Source organism: Oncorhynchus clarkii, chromosome 18, assembly GCF_045791955.1.
Source record: "Oncorhynchus clarkii lewisi isolate Uvic-CL-2024 chromosome 18, UVic_Ocla_1.0, whole genome shotgun sequence".
Classification (NCBI taxonomy): Eukaryota; Metazoa; Chordata; class Actinopteri; order Salmoniformes; family Salmonidae; genus Oncorhynchus; species Oncorhynchus clarkii.
Window position 1 is genome coordinate 36,463,224 of NC_092164.1, and position 27,711 is coordinate 36,490,934.

A 27,711-nucleotide genomic window follows, 5' to 3' on the forward strand; every position below is an offset into this window, starting at 1 on the left:
GCTTCCAATGCAAGTCTGATTCATTCCCCTTGTGAAATGATGCAGCCAATCAGCTCACAGAAAACTAAACTCTTTCAGTTCACCTTTTTGTTTTGTTCTTCTCTGCAAACGTTCTGTTCACAACCTCATGCTAGAACTCTCCGGATTGAATCCAGGCCTTAATTGAGAAAGAGCCCTGGAATTGTGGTCAGGAGTGAATCCCAGGCCTCAATCTTCTTCTGGGGAAGCTCCTCCAAAGATGGTGGATAAATTAAGATGTCTTACTCAGGCCGTTTACCATTGAAAGAAAATTGTCTCAGTTCCGGTCTGTTTAAGGGGTGGCTCTCCCATAGGCACCAGTGCGATAGCAGCTGGGTCTGGTCTGCTTAGTTAATTTGCTGTATATGAACCACAAAAAATGAGGGAGTGGGATGTCTCACTTCCTCTTCTGTCTCTGGCGCCACTTTAAGTGCAGAACTAATTTGATTAGTTGGATGACAGCTTTGGGCAGAGCGTAGAGTGACACGTCAGTGGAGTTTACATGTGAGAGTAAAACATTTTTTTTTTTTTAAAGAAGGCCTTATGGGTGGTAGCCAAGAATTTAACTCCATGACTTACAATGGACGAGTGTGGGTGGACTGAACCTCTGACTTTGGCAGCTCCTGCTCCTCTACTCTATTTAAACCATAATGAGGCCACTCGGGCCAGGTGACCTGTCGAGCAGGGGATTATGGGCCGTGTAGTCTTTACCATGATGGCCAATTTAAGGCAAACACCCCCTGCGATGCCTACTGTGTGGCATGCAAGCCCGTAGGTGGAAAGGCTTGTCACATCACGTTTGTGTGGTATTGTAACAACATGAGACAGACAGCGGTTTAAAAAATAAAAATGGGACATTTTAATAAGAATTGAAATGGTTACAGGGAATAACTCAAGTTGGAAAATGCGTTAAAAGCTACAAATTAGGAATTTGAAGTAGGTAACTCTTCCTCCAGGTAGTGTTCTCCTTACAGCCACTAAATTAGCCCATGTCAGCTAAACATTTTTAGGTTGCTAAGTAAGTTAGTCTAGCCAGCTGAGTCGTTCCAAAAGAGTGCCGTTTCCGTCGTTTTGATATTTTAAAGTAGAAATTCTGCACCAATATTACATTTTTTAAATCCTGGTATATTAAATGAATTTCTCTTTAATATAGACCACATGGAGAATTAAATCAGATTTTTAACATGAAAAAATAATCGCTAAAGTGCCAAAATTTGACGTCCCTCCGTCACCCTCTGTGACTTCCTGGAAGATTTTAACCCACTAAATCTCAACATTTCTCCAAGTTTTTAGGCATCATTGTAAAGTCCTGGTTATGTGGTTGCTTTGAAAAAGTCATTTCTGAAGATTGATTCATTTACATCTGTTGCCCATTTAAAAGGTCAACCCTGTTACGTGAACTCTCTATTTAGAAGAAACGTTGAACATCTATATAACACGTCAACCCTTTTACCCATAGATAGACAGACTAGAAATGGTATAACCATTTCCATTTGTTTGGGAAGCTTGCATTCCCCGTCACAAGGGGATTCATGGCTGATTTAAGATGAAATTCAAATCAAATCAAATCCAATTTTATTTGTCACATACACATGGTTAGCAGATGTTAATGCGAGTGTAGCGAAATGCTTGTGCTTCTAGTTCCGACAATGCAGTAATAACCAACAAGTAATCTAACTAACAATTCCAAAACTACTGTCTTGTACACAGTGTGAGGGGATAAAGAATATGTACATAAGGATATATGAATGAGTGATGGTACAGAGCAGCATAGGCAGATACAGTAGATTGTATCGAGTACAGTATATACATATGAGATGAGTATGTAAACAAAGTGGCATAGTTAAAGTGGCTAGTGATACATGTATTACATAAGGATACAGTCGATGATATAGAGTACAGTATATACGTATGCCTATGAGATGAATAATGTAGGGTAAGTAACATTATATAAGGTAGCATTGTTTAAAGTGGCTAGTGATATATTTACATCATTTCCCATCAATTCCCATTATTAAAGTGGCTGGAGTTGAGTCAGTGTCAGTGTGTTGGCAGCAGCCACTCAATGTTAGTGGTGGCTGTTTAACAGTCTGATAGCCTTGAGATAGAAGCTGTTTTTCAGTCTCTCGGTCCCAGCTTTGATGCACCTGTACTGACCTCGCCTTCTGGATGATAGCGGGGTGAACAGGCAGTGGCTCGGGTGGTTGATGTCCTTGATGATCTTTATGGCCTTCCTGTGACATCGGGTGGTGTAGGTGTCCTGGAGGGCAGGTAGTTTGCCCCCGGTGATGCGTTGTGCAGACCTCACTACCCTCTGGAGAGCCTTACGGTTGAGGGCGGAGCAGTTGCCGTACCAGGCGGTGATACAGCCCGCCAGGATGCTCTCGATTGTGCATCTGTAGAAGTTTGTGAGTGCTTTTGGTGACAAGCTGAATTTCTTCAGCCTCCTGAGGTTGAAGAGGCGCTGCTGCGCCTTCTTCACAATGCTGTCTGTGTGAGTGGACCAATTCAGTTTGTCTGTGATGTGTATGCCGAGGAACTTAAAACTTGCTACCCTCTCCACTACTGTACCATCGATGTGGATAGGGGGGTGTTCCCTCTGCTGTTTCCTGAAGTCCACAATCATCTCCTTAGTTTTGTTGACGTTGAGTGTGAGGTTATTTTCCTGACACCACACTCCGAGGGCCCTCACCTCCTCCCTGTAGGCCGTCTCGTCGTTGTTGGTAATCAAGCCTACCACTGTTGTGTCGTCCGCAAACTTGATGATTGAGTTGGAGGCGTGCGTGGCCACGCAGTCGTGGGTGAACAGGGAGTACAGGAGAGGGCTCAGAACGCACCCTTGTGGGGCCCCAGTGTTGAGGATCAGCGGGGAGGAGATGTTGTTGCCTACCCTCACCACCTGGGGGCGGCCCGTCAGGAAGTCCAGTACCCAGTTGCACAGGGCGGGGTCGAGACCCAGGGTCTCGAGCTTGATGACGAGCTTGGAGGGTACTATGGTGTTGAATGCCGAGCTGTAGTCAATGAACAGCATTCTCACATAGGTATTCCTCTTGTCCAGATGGGTTAGGGCAGTGTGCAGTGTGGTTGAGATTGCATCGTCTGTGGACCTATTTGGGCGGTAAGCAAATTGGAGTGGGTCTAGGGTGTCAGGTAGGGTGGAGGTGATATGGTCCTTGACTAGTCTCTCAAAGCACTTCATGATGACGGAAGTGAGTGCTACGGGGCGGTAGTCGTTTAGCTCAGTTACCTTAGCTTTCTTGGGAACAGGAACAATGGTGGCCCTCTTGAAGCATGTGGGAACAGCAGACTGGTATAGGGATTGATTGAATATGTCCGTAAACACACCGGCCAGCTGGTCTGCGCATGCTCTGAGGGCGCGGCTGGGGATGCCGTCTGGGCCTGCAGCCTTGCGAGGGTTAACACGTTTAAATGTCTTACTCACCTCGGCTGCAGTGAAGGAGAGACCGCAAGTTTTCGTTGCAGGCCGTGTCAGTGGCACTGTATTGTCAAGCCTGTTACTTTATTTGGCACTTAATAGGCTCTTTTTTTTAAGTTAACCTTTTTAGATGGGAAAACTTGTTTTTTATGAAGTTGAACATGTGCTCTTTGTGACAGAATGTTAAAATGAGGTCAAATAAACAACAGAAATGTTACAAGTTGCACTTCTTACAAGACACCGAATTGGTGGAATGACCCAGGTTTTTAAAGTATAGTAATTATGTAATTATGCCCATGGGCCCTGACCTCCAGAAGGCCCACATTTGATTTTGTTAGTCAATCTCACCTGATATGAACATGTCCTAAATCAATGCAAAATGTGTAATATTGCAGAAAATTAGCTTTAAAACTGCTAATTTTCTCAAACCCCTTTCAGAATGTGTAGGACGCGAAATGCATGCCAGTACACATTTTTGTGTGAGGTGTGTGCACATTTAAGCGTGCACGTATGGTTGCGTGAATGAGCTCTGATGATTGCCTCAAAGAGGGAGCGCACAAATCCATACTCTTTATTACAGTCTTATTGAAGTTGAGGTAATTAGTTGGTGAGTTAATTAGATTAATCTCCATGCTATTGCTGCTTGGTAAACACACTGCCTTCTACACCAGGGATCATCAACTAGATTCAGCAGCAGGACGTTTTTTCTTTTTTTGTGCGGATGGTCAGGGGGCCGGAACATAATTACAAATAATTTATAGGCGGCAAATTGATGGCAAGAAGCCCAAACAGATATGTTATACTAAAACAGAATAATTGAAAACTTGACTAATTTGTATACGATCACGTTTCTCTCTTATGCGTGGGAATACTTGGGAACATATTTCTTAAATTAAAATCACTTGGAGCTAATTTCCTGATGTTTTTGTCTTATGTCCAACAAAAAACATTTTTATTTTTTGGTTGCTCAGGGCCAAATAAAACCATTCGCCATTTGGGGAACAATGTTCTACACAATCAACAATACCTCCACCCCCCAGATTTTCATAAACCCAATGAACTCTTCAAATAAATTAAATATTTTATGTAAATCTTTTTCCATTTAATCTGTGATTGGATTACCAATATCCAGCAAAATGGCAGTAACTGATCTCATTGGGCATTGAGAAGTGGCTTACACCATCAGTACTCAACCCAGCCATTCAACCCACAGGGTTTTCCATCGAATGGGGGGATAGGACAAAGGCGTCAGGGAAAAGCAAAGTAGGTGGGATATGTTTCATGATCAACAACTCTTTGTGTGACCACGGCAATTTCTAAAAGCTCTCGTAATTATCTCCAGAGGGAACTTTCTTTCGTTATCCTCACGGCTGTATAAATGACCACTTGATACCACTTGAGTTCTCAAGGATTTATACAGGACTTTTAATAAACTGAAAGAGTTTATCCAGAAGCTGTGTTCATTGTGACTGGGGATTTTAACAGAACAAATTTAAGGACCGGTTTATTAAATTCCACACACACTCAGACCAGACTTTGGATCACTGCTACTCTCCCTTCCAGGATGGATACAAAGCCCGCCCCCTTTTTGGGCAAGTCAGATCACTCCTCCATCCTGCTCCTAACCACCTTTTAGGTAGAAGCTGAAGCAGGAATTCCCTGTGACTAGAACTGTCGGAATATGCTTCAGGACTGTTTTCCCTTCCGTGGACTGTGAAATGTTCTGGGTCTTCTCCGAGAATAACAGACAAGTACACTGCCTCTGTCACTGGGTTCATCAGGAAGTGCATAGAGGATGTTGTTCCAACGGTGACGATTCGAACAACCAAAATCCCCAACCAAAAACCATGGTTAGATGGCAGTATTCGTGCAAAACTGAAAGCGTGAAGTACAAACCGTCCAGCTACGACCTCTGAAAGGAAATCCGAGGCAAAAAGACAGTACAGGGAAAAAGTACCAATTCAATGGCACAGACACAGGACGCATGAGGCAGGGACTTCAGCTAATTCCGGATTATAAAGGGAAAACCAGATGCATCGTGGACACTGAAGCCTCACTTCCAGATAAGATAAAAACATTTTTTGTGCGCTTCGAGAAAAACATTGCACCGGGCACCCTCTGCTAAGGAAGATTGTGGGCTCTCACATTCGTTGGCTACAGAGTTCAATACATTCAAGCGTGTTAACCTCCCCCAGGGGTGTGTGCTTAGCTCCCTCCTGTACTCTGTTCACCCCCGACTTCAACTCAATCAAGTTTGCTGAAGACACGACAATGATCACCAACAACGACGAGACAGCCTACAGGAAGGAGGTTAGAGCCCTCGCCGAGTGGTTCCAGGACAATAACCTCTCTCTCAATGTCAACAAAACCAACACTCTAAAAATAAAAGGTTCCTTAGATTGCAACATCGGCGGAACCTTAAGGTGCTTCCAGGAACCTTTTCCATGATCCTCAAATAATCTTTTCGGGTGTTAAGGTTCCTGTATTCTATTATGAAAAATAATATATTAACAAGAATAATACAAATAGCGTTGAGTGGCAAACTTGTAAAGTCACAAATTAATTTGACTTTAATAGTCCTTCAGTGAGTATCTCCTCTCCTTCCAGGAAGAGTTGGATGTGGACGTCATCCGCTAAGGGATTCCTCGCTATTCTTATGCTAGGTGAACTTTACACACTGTAAAAATGTCACATGTAAGGTTACTCAAGTCCTATTTCAAACAGTAAGTTAACAACTGAGCACAGTACACCTTACACAGTACTAATTTGCAATTATTTATTTGCCTGCAGGGAAATGCATACCCTGTCTGTGACTCACAGCCCACTTGGATCTTCTTTGAAGAGGTAGGGCAGGAGAGAAATGGCTGCTGTGATCTTCAGACCTTAAAGTGGCGCGTGTGTAATAAAAAGGCTGGATCAATGGAATAAGAACGGCTCCATTCTGTTAAGGGTACATTTTCCATGCAGTTACATTGATTAAAAAAACCTTTGGGAACCTCCTCCGCGTACGAGAGAGATGCAGCAATTCTACGGCCATACCCCTCCTCTCCATTTCTGCTATGATTTTTGTCGGCCATTGTGCCAAATCCGGACAGAATGTTTCTGTCCACATCGTACCGAATTTGCTTCTCACGTCTGCGAAAATCTGAAAGAATTTGTTTCTAATGCATCAATATATCTTGGATTCAGATGACAGTACTTGGCTATGTTACATTAGTTGTGCTTTTTACCATTTCTTTCTATCAGACTTTTTGTCTACTTACAATGGCTGACAAACAGAGTGCTGGGTAATGTTTGAAAATGTCCTTGGTGCCTTGTGGTTTCATAAAGTTCTCTCACTTTTTGGTACTCCGCCAGCATCTTTTCAACATGTAACTTCTGCCTGAAGGAATGCTCACCAGTCTCAGTCTGATATTGATACATACAGCATCAAACGTGATCAAGTCTATAGAAAAAGGCAAAATGTCCCATATTCACAAAGCATATCAGAGTGCTGATCTTGGATCAGGTCCTCCCCCACATGTCCATACAATCTTATTTATGATCGTTAAAAACTGATCCGAGATCAGCGGTTTGACTTTGACGCACTGAATATGCGCCATTCTTTGTGTGTTTTGGCCAATACCTTGGCTATTTTGGTCAGGTCTTCATGTTTTGGTAGCGTCTGGTCTCATTTGTTTCACTTGCCTCTCAAACCTCTTCTGCATTTCCTGCACTTGTGCAACGTGAGCAAGCGGCTGCCACTCTTCTTTTTGTATTTATTTTTCATCATGCTCGTGCCATGACTCCTTAAAAAATCAAATGTGGAGAGGAGAAATGTCAAGATGGATTATTGGGACTGAGGTCAGGGGAGCAGACGAGAGGTGGTCTTGTTATGCTGCTGGGAATGTGATAGTTTAACATTGTGAGAAGAAAATATCCAAGCCAGCACAATATGGTGTAAAAAGGTTATTACTGTGAATGAATGTGTATAGGAAAACTGAAGAATTCTTTCATATCCCTTCCCTGTCTGGTCTCTCAACGAGGGGTACTTTTGAATGAGCTGGGCACACATGTATTGCTGGGGTACCTAAAGCAAATGAGAAACATACCACATTACATTTTGACGAACAATTCTGTTTGTAATACAAATTACATTGAGGTTGATTATCATCATGTAAAAGTTGAGTATGTCCTGTGCTATCAGCTGCAGTGATTATGACAACGGTATGGAGTACAGACGGAAGGGCTCGAGGTGACGCACACGCACGCACGCGCCCATTATAATTCATAAGTGAGGAACTTACATCATTAACATTAAGCTAAGATCAGTATATTACATAACTATAGTCACGAAGTGTAGGTACACATGAAGTCGAACAACACCTGCACAATCTGAGACTTCCACAGTAGGAATAATAATAATCTAGTTTTTCCTGGAAATCTAAACACAGATGGCCAGACTCTTAGGCTGATTGATGTGTCATGCTGAAGTCCAATTGGTGGGTACTTGTGCTGGACAGATGCTGGGTCATTTTTCTGGGCTGTTTGCTGCAGCTGTGAACTAACAATAACACAGTTTAGTGCTTTCAGGCTCTGAAAAAACAAAACTGCAGAGAATTGGAATAGGATCAATGATGCAGATAACAGTCATGCATTGACTTACCTATTTACAGCTTTTAGATTCTAAATTCATTTTGTGAATTTGATTCGGACTTTGATTATTGGAACCAGTTGCTCCACCATTCTTTTGGTCCAATGACATCAATGTCACTCCATCAATTTGGTGCTCTGTGGGGGAAAGAATATACAAAATAACATGTCAGAGTTCTGGTCAGTGATGTCACTGTAGGAAACGCATATGAACATGTGGAAACAAAAGTTTGTTGTGCTTATTAATAAGTTAATAAATCAATTAATTTTCACTAACTGCAATCCAGTGGCGGAGTGGAATGGACACTTCCCTCTGGGTCCCGGGATCCAGCTAACCCATGGAAATCCATCTCATCAACAGGCCTAATCCATTGTTGACTGTGTTGAACCATGTATGCGTGGTGAAGGCTGTTGAAACTGGCTGGTAGTATCACATTTATTTATAAAGCCCTTCTTACATCAGCTGATGTCACAAAGTGCTGTACAGAAACCCAGCCTAAAACCTCAAACGGCAAGCAATGCAGGTGTAGAACTACGGTGGCTAGGAAAAACTCCCTAGAAAGGCCAAAACCTTGGAAGAAACAGAGAGGAACCAGGCTATGAGGGGTGGCCAGTCCTCTTCTGGCTGTGCCAGGTGGAGATTATAACAGAACATGGCCAAGATGTTCATAGATGACCAGCAGGGTCAGATAATAATAATCAGTGGTTGTAGAGGGTGCAACAGGTCAGCACCCCAGGACTAAATGTCAGTTGGCTTTTCATAGCCGATCATTCAGAGTATCTCTAATGCACCTGCTGTCTTTAGAGAGTTGAAAACAGCAGGTCTGGGACAGGTTGCACGTCCGGTGAACAGGTCAGGGTTCCATAGTTGCTGGCAAAACAGTTGAAACTGGAGCTGCAGCACAACCAGGTGGACTAGGGACAGCAAGGAGTCATCAGGCCAGATAGTCCTGAGGTATGGTCCTAAGAGAGAGAGAAAATTAGAGGGAGCATACTTAAAATTCACAAAGGACACCAGATAACACAGGAGAAATACTCCAGACTGACCCTAGCCCCCCGACACAAACTATTGCAGCATAAATACTGGAGGCTGAGACAGGAGGGGTCAGGAGACGCTGTTGCCCCGTCCTGACGATACCCCCGGACAGGGCCATACAGGCAGGATATAACCCCGCCGAAGCATAGCCCCCACAATACTAGGATATTTCAACCACCAACTTAAATTTTTTATCTTATTAACACTTTGTTCTAGCTAGCTATTTGTGTAGGTAGCCATCAAGTAAACACAATGATATAGGCCGAGTATAACCCACAAAGATCTCCCCCACGGCACAACCCCACGGCACAAACCCGGGGGGAGGGGCGCCAACCCGGACAGGAAGATCATGTCAGTGACTCAACCCACTCTAGTGACGCACCCCTCCTAGGGACGGCATGGAATAGTACCAGTAAGCCAGTGACTCATCCCCCATAATAGGGTTTGAGGCAAAGAATCTCAGTGGAGAGAAAGGAGCCGGCCAGGCAGAGACGGCAAGGGCGGTTCGTTGCTCCAGTGCCTTTCCATTCACCTTCACGCTCCTGGGCCAGACTACACTCAATCATAGGACCGACTGAAGATGAGTCATCAATAAAGACATAAGGTTGAAACCAAGTCTGCGTCTCTCACATGGAAAGGCAGTCAATTCCATAAAAATGTATCTCTATAGGAGAAAGCCCTGCCTCCAGCTGTTTGCTTAGAAATTCTAGGGACACTAAGGAGGCCTGCGTCTTGTGACCATAGTGTAGGTATGTACGGCGGGACCAAATCGGAAAGATCGGTAGGAGCAGGCCCATGTAATGCTTTGTAGGTTAACAGTAAAACCTTGAAATCAGCCCTAGCCTTAACAGGAACCCAGTGTAGAGAGGCTAGCACTGGAGTAATACGATCACATTTTTTGGTTCTAGTCAAGATTCTAGCAGCCGTGTTTAGCACTAACTGAAGTTTATTTAGTGCTTTATCCGGGTAGCCGGAAAGTAGAGAATTGCAGTAGTCTAATCTAGAAGAGACAAAAGCATGTATACATTTTTCTGCATAATTTTTGGACAAAGTTTCAGATTTTTGCAATGTTACGCAGATGGAAAAAAGCTGTCCTTTGAAACAGTCTTGATATGTACGTCAAAAGAGTGAACCATCTACAGAGACAAACTGATATCTTTCCGACAAATAAGATGTAAACCAGGCCAGAACTTGTCCGTGTAGACCAATTTGGGTTTCCAATCTCTCCAAAAGAATGTGGTGATCAATGGTATCAAAAGCAGCACTAAGGTCTAGGAGCATGAGGACAGATGCAGAGCCTCTGTCTGACGCCATTAAAAGGTCATTTACCACCTCACAAGTGCAGTCTCAGTGCTATGATGGGGTCTAAAACCAAACTGAAGCGTTTCGTATACATTGTCTTCAAGAAGGCAGTGAGTTGCTGTGCAACAGCTTTTTACATTTTTTGGAGGAATGGGAGATTCGATACAGGCTGATTAGTTTTTTATATGTTCAAGGTTTGGCTTTTTCAACTTTTAGTTTGGTACACACCCGGTGGTTTGGGAGCCGTTTATTGTGTTCAACAAAGAAGGGCCAAGCACAGGAAGCAGCTCTTTCAGTAGTTTAGTTGGAATAGGGTCCAGTATGCAGCTTGAAGGTTTAGAGGCCCTGACTATTTTCATCAATGTGTCAAGAGATATAGTATTTAAAAACGTGTGTTTCCCTTGATCCTTGGTCCTGGCAGTGCTGTGCAGACTCAGGACAACTGAGCATTGGAGAAATACGCAGATTTAAAGAGGAGTCCGTAATTTGCTTTCTAATGATCATGATCTTATCGTCAAAGAAGTTCATGAATTTATCACTGCTGAAGTGAAAGCCATCCTCTCTTGGGGAATGCTTCTTCTTAGTTAGCTATGCAGTATCAAGCAGACTGCCGACCAGAGGAAACATTTTTGCTCAAACATGCAACTGCATGTGCAGGGAGGTTCTCTGCTGAGAATGTTGTGATTGTGCCTCGGAAGGTTTTGTTTTCACCATTGCATGATAACTTCACACCCAGTGTTTCCAATTCCTGGATGTCACGTATCAAAGGCTTGAATACATCTTCGTAATTGGTCACTTGTTTTTGAATAAGGTGGTGATGAACCAATGTGGAGAGGCACATATTTTGGAGTTGGGTAGTATCCTTGTGGTCAAGACTTCCTAGTTTAAAGTACACTGTGGTCAATTTGTGCTTGCCTTTTTTAGAACCCAGTGGATTGACAACATCAAATGAATCCACATAGAACTGTAGTCGGAGGCTCGGATTTGTTAGGGTGGGATTTGATTTGACCAATTCACCGCCAGTAAAGTCTTCCAGAATTTCATCATGTGTCTTTTGGTCTTGATTTAAGGTGGCCCGGACCTCTTCATTACTTGCTATTTTTTTTGCAGTATGCTGACCAATGGGATGTATTGAAATCACCTTGTTTTATAACCTTCAATTGGCCTGACCAAAACCAACTCTTTCACACAGTGATGCTCCAGCATTCACTCAGAGCTTAGGCATTCCTCAAATACTGCAGAGGTGTTAATAAGCAAGTCCCTGAGATCGTCATCGTCAGCCACATTTATTTGTAAGGTGAAACCTGAGGGCATCACTGTAGTGTGTCAAACATGTATAGAAAAAGGGTTCGGAGGTCGTCAACAATGCTATTCTGTACCATAGTTGGGATGCAGTGTTCTTCCCTGATTTTCTAAATAAGAACACAGATGTTATTTTTCAGACCATCAATTAGCTGCTCAGTGTTGATCTCTGTGGCTTGAACATGTTAAGCCTCTGCCAGACTCTCTACATCGCACACATTAAAATGTGGTTCATGCTGGTGATAGATGCCAATATGTGTGAGTAGTCTGGACACAGAGAAAGTATGTTAGTTGCAAAGTGGACAATTTGAATAGAGGTGGCATTCTTCAGACAGATTGTGAGCCTTGGAATGATGGGATGGAATCATGGAGATCATTGGTACTCAGCCACTTGCAGACATCATCAAGGGACCAGTCTTCCACAGCCACACTCAAATTCAAGTTGACACTCAAAGCAAAAGTGAAATGTATTAGTGCTAAGGCTAAAACAAAATGTATACCACTCTTTCCAGACAACCGCCTGTCCTCCTAATTTGTATTGATGGTTGTTCCATAACGAAGCAGAGCTTGTCAGGAAAGGTGAAGATGTCCGTCTCTAATTTATCTGATGCCAGATTTCTTAGTATGGGACATTATGGGATTCTGCAGTCCCACGTTTAAGTGTTGACTCCGATAATATGATGCTCCAAATGGGACATTTAGTTCTTCCTCCAAATGGGACATTTAGTTCTTCCGTGTCAACCCAAACTGGCCTATTATATTTCTCAATAAGGAGAGCCTATTTGGGCAGTTAAAGGCTTCTTGATATAATTACATAGAAGGGAGGATTAAAGCTCCCTAATGAATCTTTGCCTGTAATCTAGCTCGGTTAATCCTTGTCCTTTTAATAGTCCATATAAACTGAGTAATCATATTGTCTATGGTGTTAAAGGTTTAGGAAGGTATGGACAGTGGAAACATGCTGATGATGTAATTCAGGTTAGGAGTTTTAACCATCTTTATAACACGTTGCCTACCCCACAATGAGATGTGTAGCTTATCCCAGTTCTTAAACTGGAGTTGAATTTTGTTCAAATATACAGAATGGAGAAAAAAACACATTTCCCTTCCCATAAGAAACAACTTATCTTCTCACATACAAAAAGATGATACGATTACACCAGACATTCACCATTCAGTTGGCACTGGAAAAGACAAAGGAATTACGCAGCACATACAATAATCACACTGGAATGATTGATTGATTGACTGTAAATGCATTCATTCACCATTGTTGGTATTTGAAAAGACATTGGACTACCAGAGCCAACAATAATCACACTGTAAATACATTCATTCACCACTCAGTTAGTGTTGGAAAAGTCAAAGAAATAAAACAGAACACACTATAATCACACTGCAAATACATTCAATGACTTTAGAGGCTAACCTGTTTGTAGATCCATAGTGAGCTTTAAACATAGTCTTGCTTTGGTCTGAAATACAGAGGACAGAACGGGCCGCCCCAATAACACCAACCTGAAAGACATCAATTCGACACAAACACAACATCAACAACATGAGTATTCGATATCAAATGGATCTAACAAATCTGATCAGTTTCATGTGTTCTTCTTTTGGTCATGTCTTACCTGTTCGTGGAGGTTGATACATTTCTCTATCAGAGCTCACCGCTCCCAAGCCAGGGACTAAAGGGAGGAGGATGGAAGGAGATGTTGAGAGAGTGTAGCATGGGTTTAAGTGAGGACAAAAATGTCTCGATATGGAATCTAGCTAGCTACGGTTACAGTAACTTTAACTAGCTAGCTAACGTTAACTAAAACGTGCCAACACTTTTACAACAATTTCCAGCTAACATTACAGGCTATGTAGCTTGGCTAGTTGATGAAAAACGAAGAGTACATTATGTATTGTTTTTGAGTTATTTGATAGTAGTTTGACGAATGAATTATGATCTTTAGCTAGCGAATAAATAAGGTTCGCTCACCTTTCACGTTGATCCGTTGCAAGCCATCTCTTATCTGTCGCATCTTTCCAACCATCCACTCGCTTCTCGCTTCCAGTTGCCTTTTGAACAACGTTTCTTAATTTGAATTATAAATTGGGTGGTTCGAGCCCTGAATGCTGATTGGCTGACAGCCGCGGTATATCAGACCATATACCACGGGCATGACAAAACCTTTATTTTTAGTGCTCTAATTATGTTGTTAACCAGTTTAAAATAGCAATAAGGCACCTCGGAGGTTTGTGGTATATGGCCAATATACCACGGCTAAGGGCTGTATCCAAGCATTCCGCATTGTCATGTATAAGAACAGCCATTAGCAGTAGTATATTGGCCATATACCACACCTCCTTGTGCATTATTGCTTAATTATACGCACAATGCCCTTTACTCACAAGCGCACTGCTGGTTCCAAAACTAACCCCTCTATTGACAAGGGTTCTTCAAAGCACCCCTTAAGTCTGCAAAGGTTAAAAAACAAACTGATGGCAGAGTATAGGTTCCTTTTTTCACCTTAAGTTATCCTAAAGGATCTTCCAGGAACCTTTTTTCTTTTTAGGGTGAAGAGCTGATCGTGGACTACAGGAGACAAATCAGAGAGCACACCCCCATCTACATCGGCAGGGCCACATTGGGGATGGTTAAAAGCATCAAGTACCTTGGCATGCACATCACTGAGAACCTGAAATGGTTCCAGTACAACAGCACCTCTGCTATCTCAGGCGGCTGAAGAAATTCGACATGGCCAATAAAACTTTTAGAGATGCAACATTGAGAGCATTCTGTCAGGCTGCTTCGTACAGCATCTGCACTGTCCAACGCACCATCGGGGGCATGTTGCCTGCCCTCCAAGAAGTCAAGAAGATCATTAAAGACTTCAACCAACCGGACCACGGACTGTTCACTCTGCTACCTTCTGGCAGATGGTACTGGTGCATCAGGCTTGGAAACAGATTCTATCACTAGGCCATCAGAATGTTGAACAGCCATGACTAGCCGTCAACCTGCCCAGTACTCTGTTCTGCACCTTCCTGATTTTTATGCATACATACTCTCTCACACACACACACACAAGCTCACAGACACCTGCAGTCACATATACACATGCTTAAGGCCATACTCACAAACACATACACAGCCAACGCTGCTGTCCCATGCACAGTGTATAGAGACATTAAACACTGGACACTCCCCGTTTTCTTTTTTACTGTATTTCACATTGTATTTATATACTGTATCCTTAACATATACTGTATTAGAAAGAGTCATCTACTGCTGTAGGTTGCATTTTTGTTACTGTTTATACACACCCAGTGGTGATTTTAGCATGCAAATCTTGGTGTGGAAAAAAATGTATATAATGTTTAGATGCATGCCAGCAAAGCCACTACACAACATAACACTAAACGATACATTCATTGCACTATAACGGTGACAAACGATGCCCACAAACAGTTAGGGCCAAAAAAAAGCTGTCCCAACCGCAGAGTCCCAACAGCAGTCCCAATACCTTACCACTGCTACACCTGGCTATCAGCGGAGCTTTGTCTGTTTATTCAGCCTCCGTTACTGCTTTTAAAAAAAACATAGCTGATATGGCTGACTTACTTAAACAAATGTGGTTTTTACTGACAATTGATATGTACAAACTATGGCATAAGGGGACGGCGAGCAGATAAGGGGTTATCTGTAATTTCAATGAAGACAATGAGCGAGCTAGGACAGACATAACTATTTGTTCAGCACTTTGAAATGTTCTGAATTCTGTCGCTGTACATGGGCTGTTCTTACAGTATTCTCCCTGCACACCAAATCCGAACCGTAGGATAAATAAAGGGGGCATATAAGCAGACAATGAAAGCCCTTACAATATTCAATGATTACATTTATCTTAAACGGGCTATAGGCTACATGTGTACCACCAAGTCAGAACAGTAAGTTATGAGGGAGGAAAAATACCAAATTATTAGGGTGACACATCGGCAACTAACAGATTACTACACAACATACACTTATGTATACTGTAGCTAAGAAAGTAATACTATCTCCCTGGCATATTACATCATTTATGCAGCAGCATACAAGATATTTTTGGACTCACCTTTCTGTGCTCACTTGAACAGGAAGGTGGCGCGGCGGTCCTTTGTGGGCAAATTTTGGTTACAAAGTCTGGCATTCTCTGGATTTATGAGGCTTTCAAGACAACTGGGAACTCTGAAAAAAACAAGGTTGAATCATGGTGACGTCAGTAATCTTCAGGTCGGCGCTCTAGAAAGATGCTCGAGTTCCCGACTTGCAATTCCGAGTTGGATGACCGTTCAAAACGTATTTTCCCAGTCGGAGCTCGTTTTTTTCCCAGAGTTCTCAGTTGTCTTGAACTCACTTGAAGTTACATTTCCCAGTTCTGAGTTTCCAGTTATTTTGAGCACGGCAGAAGTCATGCTGGATTGACAGCATGACCAATGTTGAATGTTTATCCTTTTTAAGCTTGGAAAAGACGCCATTAAACCCAGACTTGGGACCACACACTCATTCCACTGAATAGCAGGCTAGTGATTGCTTTGCAATGCTTGTAGTTAGCCACTGATTTCTTCCAAACCACTCATTGTTGAATTTGCAATTTCCTACTTGTTGTGTAACGTTTATGTCCAATGGCCGATGAGCACCGCTACGTTTTATCTATAATTTCTCTTCCTATGACGAGGATTAAATCGCATTTACCAGTAGATTGTCGACTTGATTTGTGATGATGACTGCTAGCTAAGATTTAGAAAGTATGATGACAGTCCAATCAAAGCTACTGTAGATTTGACGTCATTTTATCTGTGGCCAATGACCTTGAGACTTATTGGATGGGCACTTCTAATGTAACTCTGTCAGCACCCAAGGTGCTTGAATTTTTGAGCTCTACCCTTCGATTTGGCGGTTACATAGTGTTCCCATGAATGACAGAACACTGAGTCAATAACTGAGCAACTACAGAACATTACCCAGTCACTGCGCAACTAGAGAACATTACCAACTCCTACGCTCCGTATTCTCTGCTGGTTGCCCCAACACCACAGAAAGCACTGAGCTAGGCTGAAACACCTGCATTTTGGAGCTGCCTTTACTAAAGAAAGCAAAAAAGAGACCAAGTTTGTATGTGGTTTTATTAACTCAATGATTTCATATATATATATATATATATATATATATATATTTTTTTTTTTACATTGTTTGTACACTGATATATGACACGTATTAATGTCAAAAATAACATGGAAAAGAAGGCAACCCACCCCGTTGATTTATTTTTTGCTAAAAAAGGTGGGCCTCAAAATGACGGGTGGCCACTGTACACACTGCATATCTACATGTACATAGAGTATCTTAGCTATGACAAGAATCCAGTATCTACTGTTGTACGTACTGTATCATTCTTAGGATATATTGTCGGTGTATATACACAGATTGCATTTTAATTACTGATACTGTTTTTGGGGGGTTGTTAATTGGATTAAATGTACACTTCCTGATTGGCCAGGACAAGTCAACAAGTTAGGAGAGAGAAACAAAAAAAGAGGAAAGAACCACAGAGATTGAAAGAAAGACCGAGTGAACAAAAAAAAGAGGGAGAAGAGGAAGCGACGTAAAGACTTGAAGTGACTCCCAGCTGTGCATCGGTAAGGGCCGCTCTCTCTCGCCTCCCTCAGAAGATGAAAGAGTCCACCTCTAAGCCAGTGTGAAGGGGAAACTTCCCCCAGTGCTAAAGTTGCTCCAGCTCTTTGGTTGAAAGGAAGCGTGCCGGAGCTCAAATCGGCTTTGAGAAATTAATCCCCGTATTGTGGCTGGGGCATAAATAAACAGGGGACAGTGAGGGGACCTGGGAGTGTGCATGTGTGTACAGTGAGCTAAGGGACAACGGGGCTATTCTAGGTGAGAAAGTGTGCACGCTCACTAGGGAGTGTGTGTGTGTAAGTAAAGAAGAGGGAAAGCTAGAGAATGGGTATAGGGTTAAAATGAAGGAGAAAAAGGCTGAACAATCCTCCTGTGTACTCCTGGGAGAAAAGAGCAAGAACTTCACTTACTCTTAGAACACGCTCTTTATTCCTTTTACGTCTTTCTCGCGCTCTTTAGCACAGGTGCAGCATATAACAAACAGTCATAATGGCCTGTAATGCTCGGATCTGGCCTTGATATGATCATAAATCCCTCATTCACTCACTCTTCCTGATGGAAGAGACTCCATTATCACCAATTCCCCTCTCTCTCCATCCACTGAGAGGTGCACAAGTTCAGCCCCGCTTAAATCACAGCTTTCCATTGAGCTCAGATGAAAGTGCGTGACCGCCATGTGGCTGGGAGCTCCCCCCCCCCTCCTTTTTATTAGTTCTCGCTCTGTTTGTTTCAGCCTGACTGCACAGTCAGACAATCTTCACCTTGGATCTATGCTTGTGTAGCAGTTCTCTCTATGGCTTTATTTTCCCCAGTACACTCATCTCAGTCATTATCGCCATGCCTTTGTCACCATGTTTCATCTCTCCCAATGCCAAGACCCACCCATCCTCTCTACTGTTTTTTTTTACCATCAAATGTACTTCCTCATCAACGGGTGATCTGTGTCTCATCCTGACAGATTTAAAGAAGGGCCATCCGACTGTGTTTTTGTGGTCAACCCCACTCAGCGAAACAGCCGTGGAGAATGATGTTAAACTGATATGGATCATTTTACCTTTTGGTGTTCGGGATAGAGGGTATTTGTTTGATTGACAGGAGGGAGTTATGGCTGGGCTTGAAACTACAGAACACGAAGCTGCTGTTTTAGAAAGGGCTCATATAGCAGTATGACACTGCCTCTTCGTGGTGGAATTGTGTATTACTCACATTGCACACAAAATATGTTCTGTATGCAATGTCTTAAAGTGCCTACTGCATGCATTTAAACAATACCAAATCTAAACCCTAACAAGGGGGTGGTGCAATATGGGTAATTGTTTTGCCAAAAGCCACATAAATAACTTTCCCTGGAACTTTGTAGTTAGTTAAGCATTAATTTAGCAATTTATCTACTAATCCACTACTGCTTTGTCTTTATTTTATTTGTACAAGAGGACATCTGGATGTTTTGGATTGTCACTCATCTACGTTTCAACTCCGCACTGAGTAACTTAATTTAATGGTTCCCATACATTTAGTTTTGCATTCTACAAAGAACTGGAGTTGTTTCTTGAACATCTTCCTCTAATTCCCCCCCCCCCAACTAAATTACCATTAAAATAAGTGCAGCGAGTTTGACAACGCGGCAGATTGAATCCCTGCTATGGTGGTATGAGTTTATTTATTTAAGCAGTCTGGCACCCCACATGCTTGACCCAACGTTTTAATCAAGCTTCTACGAGCCCATCTTATTGTTATGCCGTGGCAGGGCTCCTTCTGCTGTGACCAGTATGACAGCTAGAGTTAATGGAAACATCTGAAGCTGTAGCTCATTGTCTAATGTACACTTTAAACATCAAAATGCAATGCATCTCGTGGAACGTAATCCTGTCAAACTGATACTTAGCGACAAATTGAATTCCAGGGGAACTTGATTTGCCGGGAGTCTTCATGAATAACGCACCTTCCAGAAACGCAAATGAGCAGGTGGTCTCAGGGAATCTAAGCAGGCAAACAGTATTGTCTAGTTGTCTGTGATTACAGCATATTGAAGTGGGAATGACAATGGGAAAACATGAAACGGTGGTTGTATTTCTGTACTGTATTACCAGTACTACCCCAGGATCTTCATCTAGGCTACAAACAACCACCCCAAACAACAGCAAGCAGTGGTTCCCCAACTTCCACCACACAAATAAAAGACATTCACCAGAGAGTTCACTTTGAGAAAAGTGAACAAAATGGCATATTTACATTAAAACAAAGTATTGTAAAATTTCACTGAATAATTCTAAAATGCATGCATACCTCTTATTTCCTCATCCACACTGTACAGGACAAGTTGAACTGGCAAACCTCAACCACAAGAGGGCAGACAAAGTGTTATTGATGAGACGAAGGCATGCAGCATATCCTTCTCTTTCACTCACAGGGCACACAAGTAACTTTCAAACATGTTAGACTATTGGTGGGGAAGTGTAGTTAGGGTTTATTAATGTTGCTCATTTAAAATTGACATTAATTTTAAATGGGAGACTGCATCCCTGAAAAGTAGCCTGTTCCAAGTATAGTCTCACGTGCTTGGCATCCATTTTAAAACATTGAAACCATAACAAAGAGCGCTAAGATAACTACACAAAAGCAGACTTGGCAGCTATTAACAACTATGTATTAAAAAGAGAAATATACAGAGAATTGTTTTTTTTGGGGGGGGGGGGTTTCTTGTACAAAAAAAAGACACTGAAGAGGTCATTCGGAGGATTCACACAGTGTTGTGAGGCGGTTCTGTGGAGAGAAGTGAACGTGAGTTAATGGTAACGGCTACTGTTTACACAGGTTTGACATAGAAATCCACTTCAACACCGCTCGATAAACATGAGTAATATGTAAACGGCGTCATAGACGGATGTGTTCTGAAAGAAGACAGGTGGAGGATTATAATAGATACCGCATTATAAAAACATCCATACAATGTGCAATTCACATTTCTATATAACAAAATGCATACCATTTACAGTACTGAAAGATGGCATGGCGTTACATTCAGGGTTGTTCTGAACAAAATGAGCACATACTGTGAGAATTTACCATGGAAGAACACACACACACACAACTCCCGTTTGTGCCAACCAAAATGATAATGCATTTCTCTAAAGTGCCTTGTGAAAGCTCAACACTTAGCTAGTCATGTTGGCAGAAGAATAATCTTTTAAATGGCACACCCTGATCCAGACATGTAATTGGACCGTCGATGTGCAAATGTAGTCTTTAGTGTAATCTTTTAATTTGGAGATTTCGCCATAACCCGTTCGCTTTCAACTGCTATTACGGTTATGCATAACGCATCCCTTTCTCTTCTGTTAGAAGCATGACATATGGATGTGGCCATATTGTATAGTTCTATTTGGTGAAGACCATACCTGAAGCAGACGGATGCTCCTCATGGCTGTCTCATCCAGCTGTCCCAGGTCCACAGTGTCCATCTGACTGGCCAGCAGCTGAATGCACTGGAACCAATAAACACTCAGGTCAGCAGAGAAACTTTATCTTAACACACATGAAATGTGCCAATCAATCATGTCGACAAGTACTTCATAAAAAAAATGTATAAATAAATTTTAAAAAATACACACCCGCATACAAATTAGTGGATTCGGCTATTTCAGCCACACCCGTTGCTGACAAGTGTACAAAACTGAGCACACAGCCATGCAATCACCATAGACAAATATTGTCAGTAGAATGGCCTTCCTGAAGAGGTCAGTGACTTTAAAGGTGGCTCCATCATAGGATGCCACCTTTCCAACAAGTGAGTGTGTCAAATTTCTGCCCTGCTAGAGCTGTCCCGGTCAACTGTAGGTGCTGTTATTGTCAAGTGAAAACATCTAGGAACAACAACGGCTCAGCCACAAGCTCACAGAACGGGACCTCTGAGTGCTGAAGCGTGTAAAAATAGTCTATCCTCAGTTGAAACACTCACTACAGAGTTCCAAACTTCCTCTGGAAGCAACGTCAGCACAAGAACAGTTCGTTGGGAGCTTCATGAAATGGGTTTCCATGGCCAAGCAACCGCACAGCCTAAGATCACAATGCGCAATACCAAGCGTCGGCTGGAGTGGTGTAAAGCTCGCCGCCATTGGACTTTGGGGCAGTGGAAACATGTTCTCTGGAGTGATAAATCACGCTTCACCACCCGGCAGGCCGATGGACAAATCTGGGGATGGCGGATGCCAAGGAGAACCCTACCTGCCCGAATGCATAGTGCCAACTGTAAAGTTTGGTGGAGGAGGAATCATTATTCCTGGGGCTGTTTTTCATGGTTCGGGTCCCTTAGTTTCAACTTGTGGAAGGCCCTTTCCTGTTTCAGCATAACAATGCAGCACAAAGCGAGGTCCATACAGAAATGATTTGTCGAGATCAGTGTGGAAGAACTTAAAAGGCCTGCAGAGAGCCCTGACATCAACCCCATCGAACACCTTTCGGATGAATTGGAACGCTGACTGCGAGCCAGGCCTAATCACCCAACAACAGCGCTCGACCTCACTAATACTCTAATGAACTTGAAACTCTGAACCCGCTCCACTACAGCCCCGTCAATTTGAATGGGGGTGTGTTCGGACCTCCTTTGTCCTGCTCAAGTTGAGGGGGAGGTTGTTGTCCTGGCACCACACTGCTAGGTCTCTGACCTCTTCCCTTTAGGCTGTCTCCATCTTTTGCCAATATCGGTTATTTTTAAGTCTTGGTTCAATAGTTTATCCCCCCCCCCCTTAGATTGTCAGTTGGATAGGTTCTCTGCAAGGTTTTGTATATCTTAACTAACAGATGAGTATCTTTTTCTGACTCAAATAGGATTCCCTCAGCATTGTGCTGATGACAATTCTTTCAGGTTGAAATTTCATGATATAAAACTTAAGTTGCATATATTTGAAAATGTCTACATTGGTCAATCCAAAATAGTTATTTTTCTTGAATTATGTCATGGAAATAATTGTACACATGTAACATAAACAGTCAGTCAGAGGGGCTAGTGAGGGTATTTAGCCAAATCAGATGGTAGTGCATACTGTTCAGTACGGATCAGTCTAAAAATGGAAGGCTGCTTACCTCTCCATTCCCCACAGGGACATTGATGACGATATCATTACCGCCTCCTGAGATGGGGGAGCCGTTGACCGAGATACTGTAAACCCTCTCCTTGTGGCGGGGTATCCTCAACGCTGGGGTCGTGGGAAGCCTGGGATATATGACGACAACAAGTCAAGCAGTGGTACCCAATGTTGCTTTGAGGGCCTGTGTGTCCCAACTGGAACATTTTACTAGGGGAAAGACTGGATAGACCGTTCTCTAACAACAACAACCAGCTTTAGGCAAAAAATTGTCATGGACAAGCCACAGAACATTACCTACTGCCACTTTACCTGGAGTCAAAGCGTGGTGTGATGAGAGGGGTAGGGCCCATGAGGGAACTATCCAACATGTTCCTGGAAGGAGTGACCAGTGGCTTCCTACTGGACCTGAATACAAGTGGCAAATTAATATTAGCAAGTCATTTTTGTACATCCATAAAACACACACGAACACATGCAAAAATATTTGCAGATTCCGGCTGAAAGGGTCTTACTTTCTGATGGACGAGTTCCGCTTGCTGACTGACAGTGCTTTGGCTCTCTTTGACGTTGGAGGTTTCCTAGTTGATTTACCCTGAGAAATAGAGAAGAAACGGGCGATGAGGCAACAGTGCAAGTCTTCAGCTTGAGCTAGACATGGCTTGGCACTAATAATGACTTGGGCTATCATTTGGAATAAAATGCAAGAGCCTAAAAGAAAGGAGGCTATTGAGGACTACATTGAGTCTGTGAAACTAAACACACGGTTAGTCTCCCTAACCTTGCCAAAAAAAATACAGCACTAACCTTCTTCCCTGTGGCCGTAAAAGTGTTCTCCTCATCCTCTGAACTTGTCCTGGCTCCACCCCTTTTCAACTTTGCTGCAGAGGGGAGCAGAGTAACTTTAACATCCAGTGGGATTCAAAGGAGACATATAACCTATAACAACTGGTATATAGCAAATACTTACCTTTTTTAACAGTCTTGGGGGGAATAGTATGGACTTCAGCCATAACGCTCTCCACTTGGGCAGCCTCCTCTACTTTCTGGAAGTAGACAAATAAGAGTGAAGAGCGACTGGCTGGGTGGAAAAACCATGGCCTGACTTAAAAACCAACAGTTTATGAATTATTATATTTTAATTTAGAAAACCCACCTTGGCATCCTCCACTGGTGACACGGGTGACTTTGGTTTCTCTGACCCTGAAGGGATGGAGAAGTGTCAGTTCGTCAGATAAAACATATCTCTAACCCACATTTCGCCAAATCAAAATCATATGTCACGTGTGCCGAATACAACCGGTGTAAGCCTTACAGTGAAATGCTTACTTACGCCCTCAACCAATCATGCAGTTAAGAAAAATAAGAGTTAAAATGGTATCTAAATTTTACCCAAAATAAAGTCTAACAAAAAAGTTACAATAAAATAAATAACAAGTGAGGCCTATATACAGGGGGTACCGGAACAGAGTCAATGTGCAGGGTACAGGTTAGCCGAGGTAAAGTGACTATGCATCGATAATAAACAGCGAGTGGGGCGGCATGTAGCCTAGTGGTTAGTTTTGGCCCAGTAACCGAGAAGTTGCTAGATCGAATCCCGAGCTGACATGGTAAAAAAAAAAATCAGTCTTTCTGCCCCTGAATAAGGCAGTTAACCCACTGTTTCCATGCCATCATTGTAAATATAAATGTTGTTAAATGACTTCTAGTTAAAAAATTCAGTTGAACATTTAAAAAGCAGCAGCACAAAAGGAGAGGGTCAATGCAGATAGTCCAGGTAGCCATTTGATTAACTGTTCGACAGTCTTATGGCTTGCGGGTAGAAGCTGTTGAGCCTTTTGGACCTAGACTTGGCGCTCCGGTACCGCTTGCTGTGCGGTAGCTGAGAGAACAGTCAGGTGCATGCTTCTTCACTTAGCTAGCCAGCTAACTTACCACAATGCTCAAGCCAGTTCATCTGTCTCACTGCCTTTGGCAGCTTGATCACAGCCATGTTGTAGAAGTTGTCTGCATCTTTCAGGAGGCTGTTTGTCTTCTCCTTCAGCCTTTCAACGACGGTTTTAACTGCAAATACAACGTGTGATTGGATAAGTTACACCAAAGTGAATTCACAAACGGTGGTTTCTGTTCATATAACGTTAATGGCTAGCAGCCAACTTGCATCTACATGTTCTTTGTCATCCATACCCTCACTGTCGAAATCTTCGAGAAAAGCCTCCAATTTGTCCAACTTGGGGTTTTTACGTTGTTTGGTCGTCCTCTTTGGTCGTCCCATGACTCTCTGTACATTAGTAACGTACACTAAATTAGTAATGGTGCTTGGGCTAGCAAAACACGTAAAATGTTGCTAGTTACTGTTAGCTAGCCCCTTTCCGGAAATGTTGTTAGCTAGGCTACGTTAACGTTAGTAGTTAGCCAGATTGAAGCTACTCCGTTTAAAAATGACTGTTTCATTTCAGATTTGAAATACATACAATGCAATGTTAATCTAAACAATGAGATTGTTTGATAAATGTAATTTCATTGTGATTTACCTGGCGATGTTTTCTTTATTTTCTAGTTAGCGAGTTAATCCTGCTGCCTCCCTCTCTTTCCAGTTGGCGAAATTTTCAAATTTACACGCAGACGCAGACAATGCCGGAGACCAGCCAATGAGGATACGCTTTCGCTTGGCGTCATTCTTTACCTATAATTTCGAAGAACGTTCATGTTTACGTCACTTGTCCTGAATGTAAACTAGGATGCCTGCGTTATTGTCGCGTAACCAAGTATTGAGAAAAAAAAGCTTGGAGAATAATCAAGAAAGTATGTAATTCAGTGTTGGCTGAATGCAAGCCTTTGATGGTTTCACTTGGAAACATAGAAGAGCAGTTGAGGGCGTTTCAAAAGATCCAAATCGCCAACACCTCTCCACACTTTTCCTGATCTGCACCAGCGTCTTCACTTCAAGCTCCTACAGGGCAGTAGACATAATGTAAGCTACATGGTCGCTCACTCCATAAACTCATGAGAGAGCTTGAACACATTTTGTAACCACAGATGACCCTCTTATTTGGCCCTCTTATTTCTCTCCAGTCTTTGCGAGATGCTATCAGTAATCAGGTGTCTGGTGCGTTCCTGTTGTATGAGCAGAATCTCGACACCCTTGCTACCTACACCGAGAGATCTGCAGTCGCTCCATCCATCGCTTGGAGTGGCTTCAGGATGCGGGGCATTACTGTCATCAACAGTATCCTTTCTGTGTCACTGTATTACTGTACCATTACTAATGCTGCACAATAAATTATCATTGTGAGCATGCCACTAGACTGCATACTGCCGCGGAAGGCTTGATGCTAAAACGCATCACTTCCGTGTGTGGCATTATAAATCTTGAAATCTACCATTTGGTAAAGGTTGTTTCTATTGTTGATTTGTGTGAGAAAGATAGTTTATCATCATCTGCGTGCACAGGTTCCTGAGAAGAAAGAACGTGCTGCAGACACTGAGGGCTGATGACCCCTGCCTTCTGGAAACTGCTCCCAAGAGAGATCTGGGTCCCTGAAAACAATCATATCAGGTAAGCATATCAGGTAAACCTATATATGGTGCTCTATTTTCTGTATATCCAGTGCCTTCAAAAAGTATTCACACCCCTGGACCTTTTTCCCCATTTTGTAGTTACAAAGTGGGATTAAAATGGATTTAATTGTAATTTTTGTCAACGATCTACACAATACTCTAATGTCAAAGTGGAAGAAAAAGGCTTACTTTAAAAAATATATATGTATGAAAAATAAGACACTAATATATCTTAATTAGATAAGTATTCACATCCTGGGTCAATAAAATGAATGAATGACATTGTATTTGTTCTCAAATCGCCAAATGGCAATCCATCCCTTATGGGATTAATTGACACATTTAACAAACACTATAATAATTCACTATGGTAATTAAATGATCATTCTTCTTTCGGCGTTCTCTGCATTGCGCATCACATAAAGAGTGAAAAAAACTAAATACATCAATACATAACAGTCAATAAGGTTATCCAAACAATAATTACATCCCTAGAGCAGTGCAATAATACACATACATACAGTTGAAGTCTCACCATACACGCCTTCCATCTCATCTCACAGTGTTCCCAGCCCATTGTCCCCTGCTATTTCAAATAGAGTTGCAAACTTGTGTACACCTAAAAAGTAACGTACTGCTCTGTTATGAACATGTTTGTTTTTAAAATACCTCTTAGCACCCCACACTCCTGCTGAATAGTCCAGAACAGGACACACGCATGTCTGATACAGTTTGGAGTACGTGGCATAACCAATATCTTTGAGTGTTTTAGTTTTTCCCCAATAGCTCTACTCGCTGAGTCGGCCAGGGCAGATGGTCCGTATAGAAAGGTCATATGTTCATCAATAAAAAAAAAAAAGACCCAAATATTTATAAATGCTAGTAAACTTCAGAAAGTCTTCACCAAAACAAAACTGAAAAACACTTCTCTTAGTGCTGGTTTTCTAAAATGCATTATCTGTGTTTTTGTCTGGTTAATCTTTTAATTGGTGTAAAAGACGGAGACTTTTGACTGCACATGATAACATGTTCTGCAGGTCTTCTTCAGTTTCCGCCATCAAAATAATATAAATCGGCATATAAAAGGATACTTAGCATTTCATCATCATATCTTACTCCAATATTGAACTGTTTCATTTATGTTGCCAAATCCTTTATAAACAAAGCCAACATGTTTTACACTCGAGGGTGTGGGAAACCAATCTGTACGATATTCATTAACACTCACACAAGCAATTGGTACTTTGTAAAGAGACTGGATTGCTTGATACAATTTCCCATCAACCCCTGTCTTTAACAAACTATAGGCTAAAAGATCCCTATTTACAAAATCAAAAGCTTTCTGGAAATCAATTAAAACATGCAAAAGTAGGCTTCTCATGATGTAATCTATTTATTGTACAGACCGAGAAGATATGATCAATACAGGCTCTGGATTTATGAAAACCCTTTTGTTCTTCCACCAGAACGTTTTGGTCCTCCAAAAATGTAATTTAGCCTATTGTTGAGGATGGATGAATATCATTTATAAACTATACTTAATAAACTTATGCCTCTAGTTCAGTGACACTCTAGGGTCATTTTTTTAAAGATTTGGGAATGGGATTCACTACAGACTTTTTCCAAGTGGATGGCAGTATACTGTACTCAAAACACATTTGGAGCAAATCATATA

At 42.2% G+C, this 27,711-nt stretch overlaps 1 protein-coding gene and 1 pseudogene across 1 annotated transcript; one reads left to right on the top strand and one right to left on the bottom strand.

Annotated features, from left to right (window-relative positions):
• Window positions 1–19,588: 19,588 nt before the first annotated feature.
• Window positions 19,589–25,094, bottom strand: LOC139372592 (borealin-like). The gene is made up of 11 exons (XM_071112339.1): window positions 25,010–25,094; window positions 24,663–24,756; window positions 24,411–24,539; window positions 23,632–23,678; window positions 23,446–23,521; window positions 23,283–23,356; window positions 22,991–23,070; window positions 22,788–22,883; window positions 22,474–22,603; window positions 20,790–20,876; window positions 19,589–20,154 (listed from the first exon to the last, which is right to left on the bottom strand). Exons 2-11 carry the CDS (start codon window positions 24,748–24,750, stop codon window positions 20,119–20,121), a joined length of 843 nt encoding a protein of 280 aa, XP_070968440.1. The 5' UTR covers window positions 24,751–24,756; window positions 25,010–25,094; the 3' UTR covers window positions 19,589–20,118.
• Window positions 25,095–25,216: 122 nt separating this feature from the next.
• On the top strand, window positions 25,217–26,019 carry LOC139372310 (AFG2-interacting ribosome maturation factor-like; annotated as a pseudogene).
• Window positions 26,020–27,711: the final 1,692 nt, after the last annotated feature.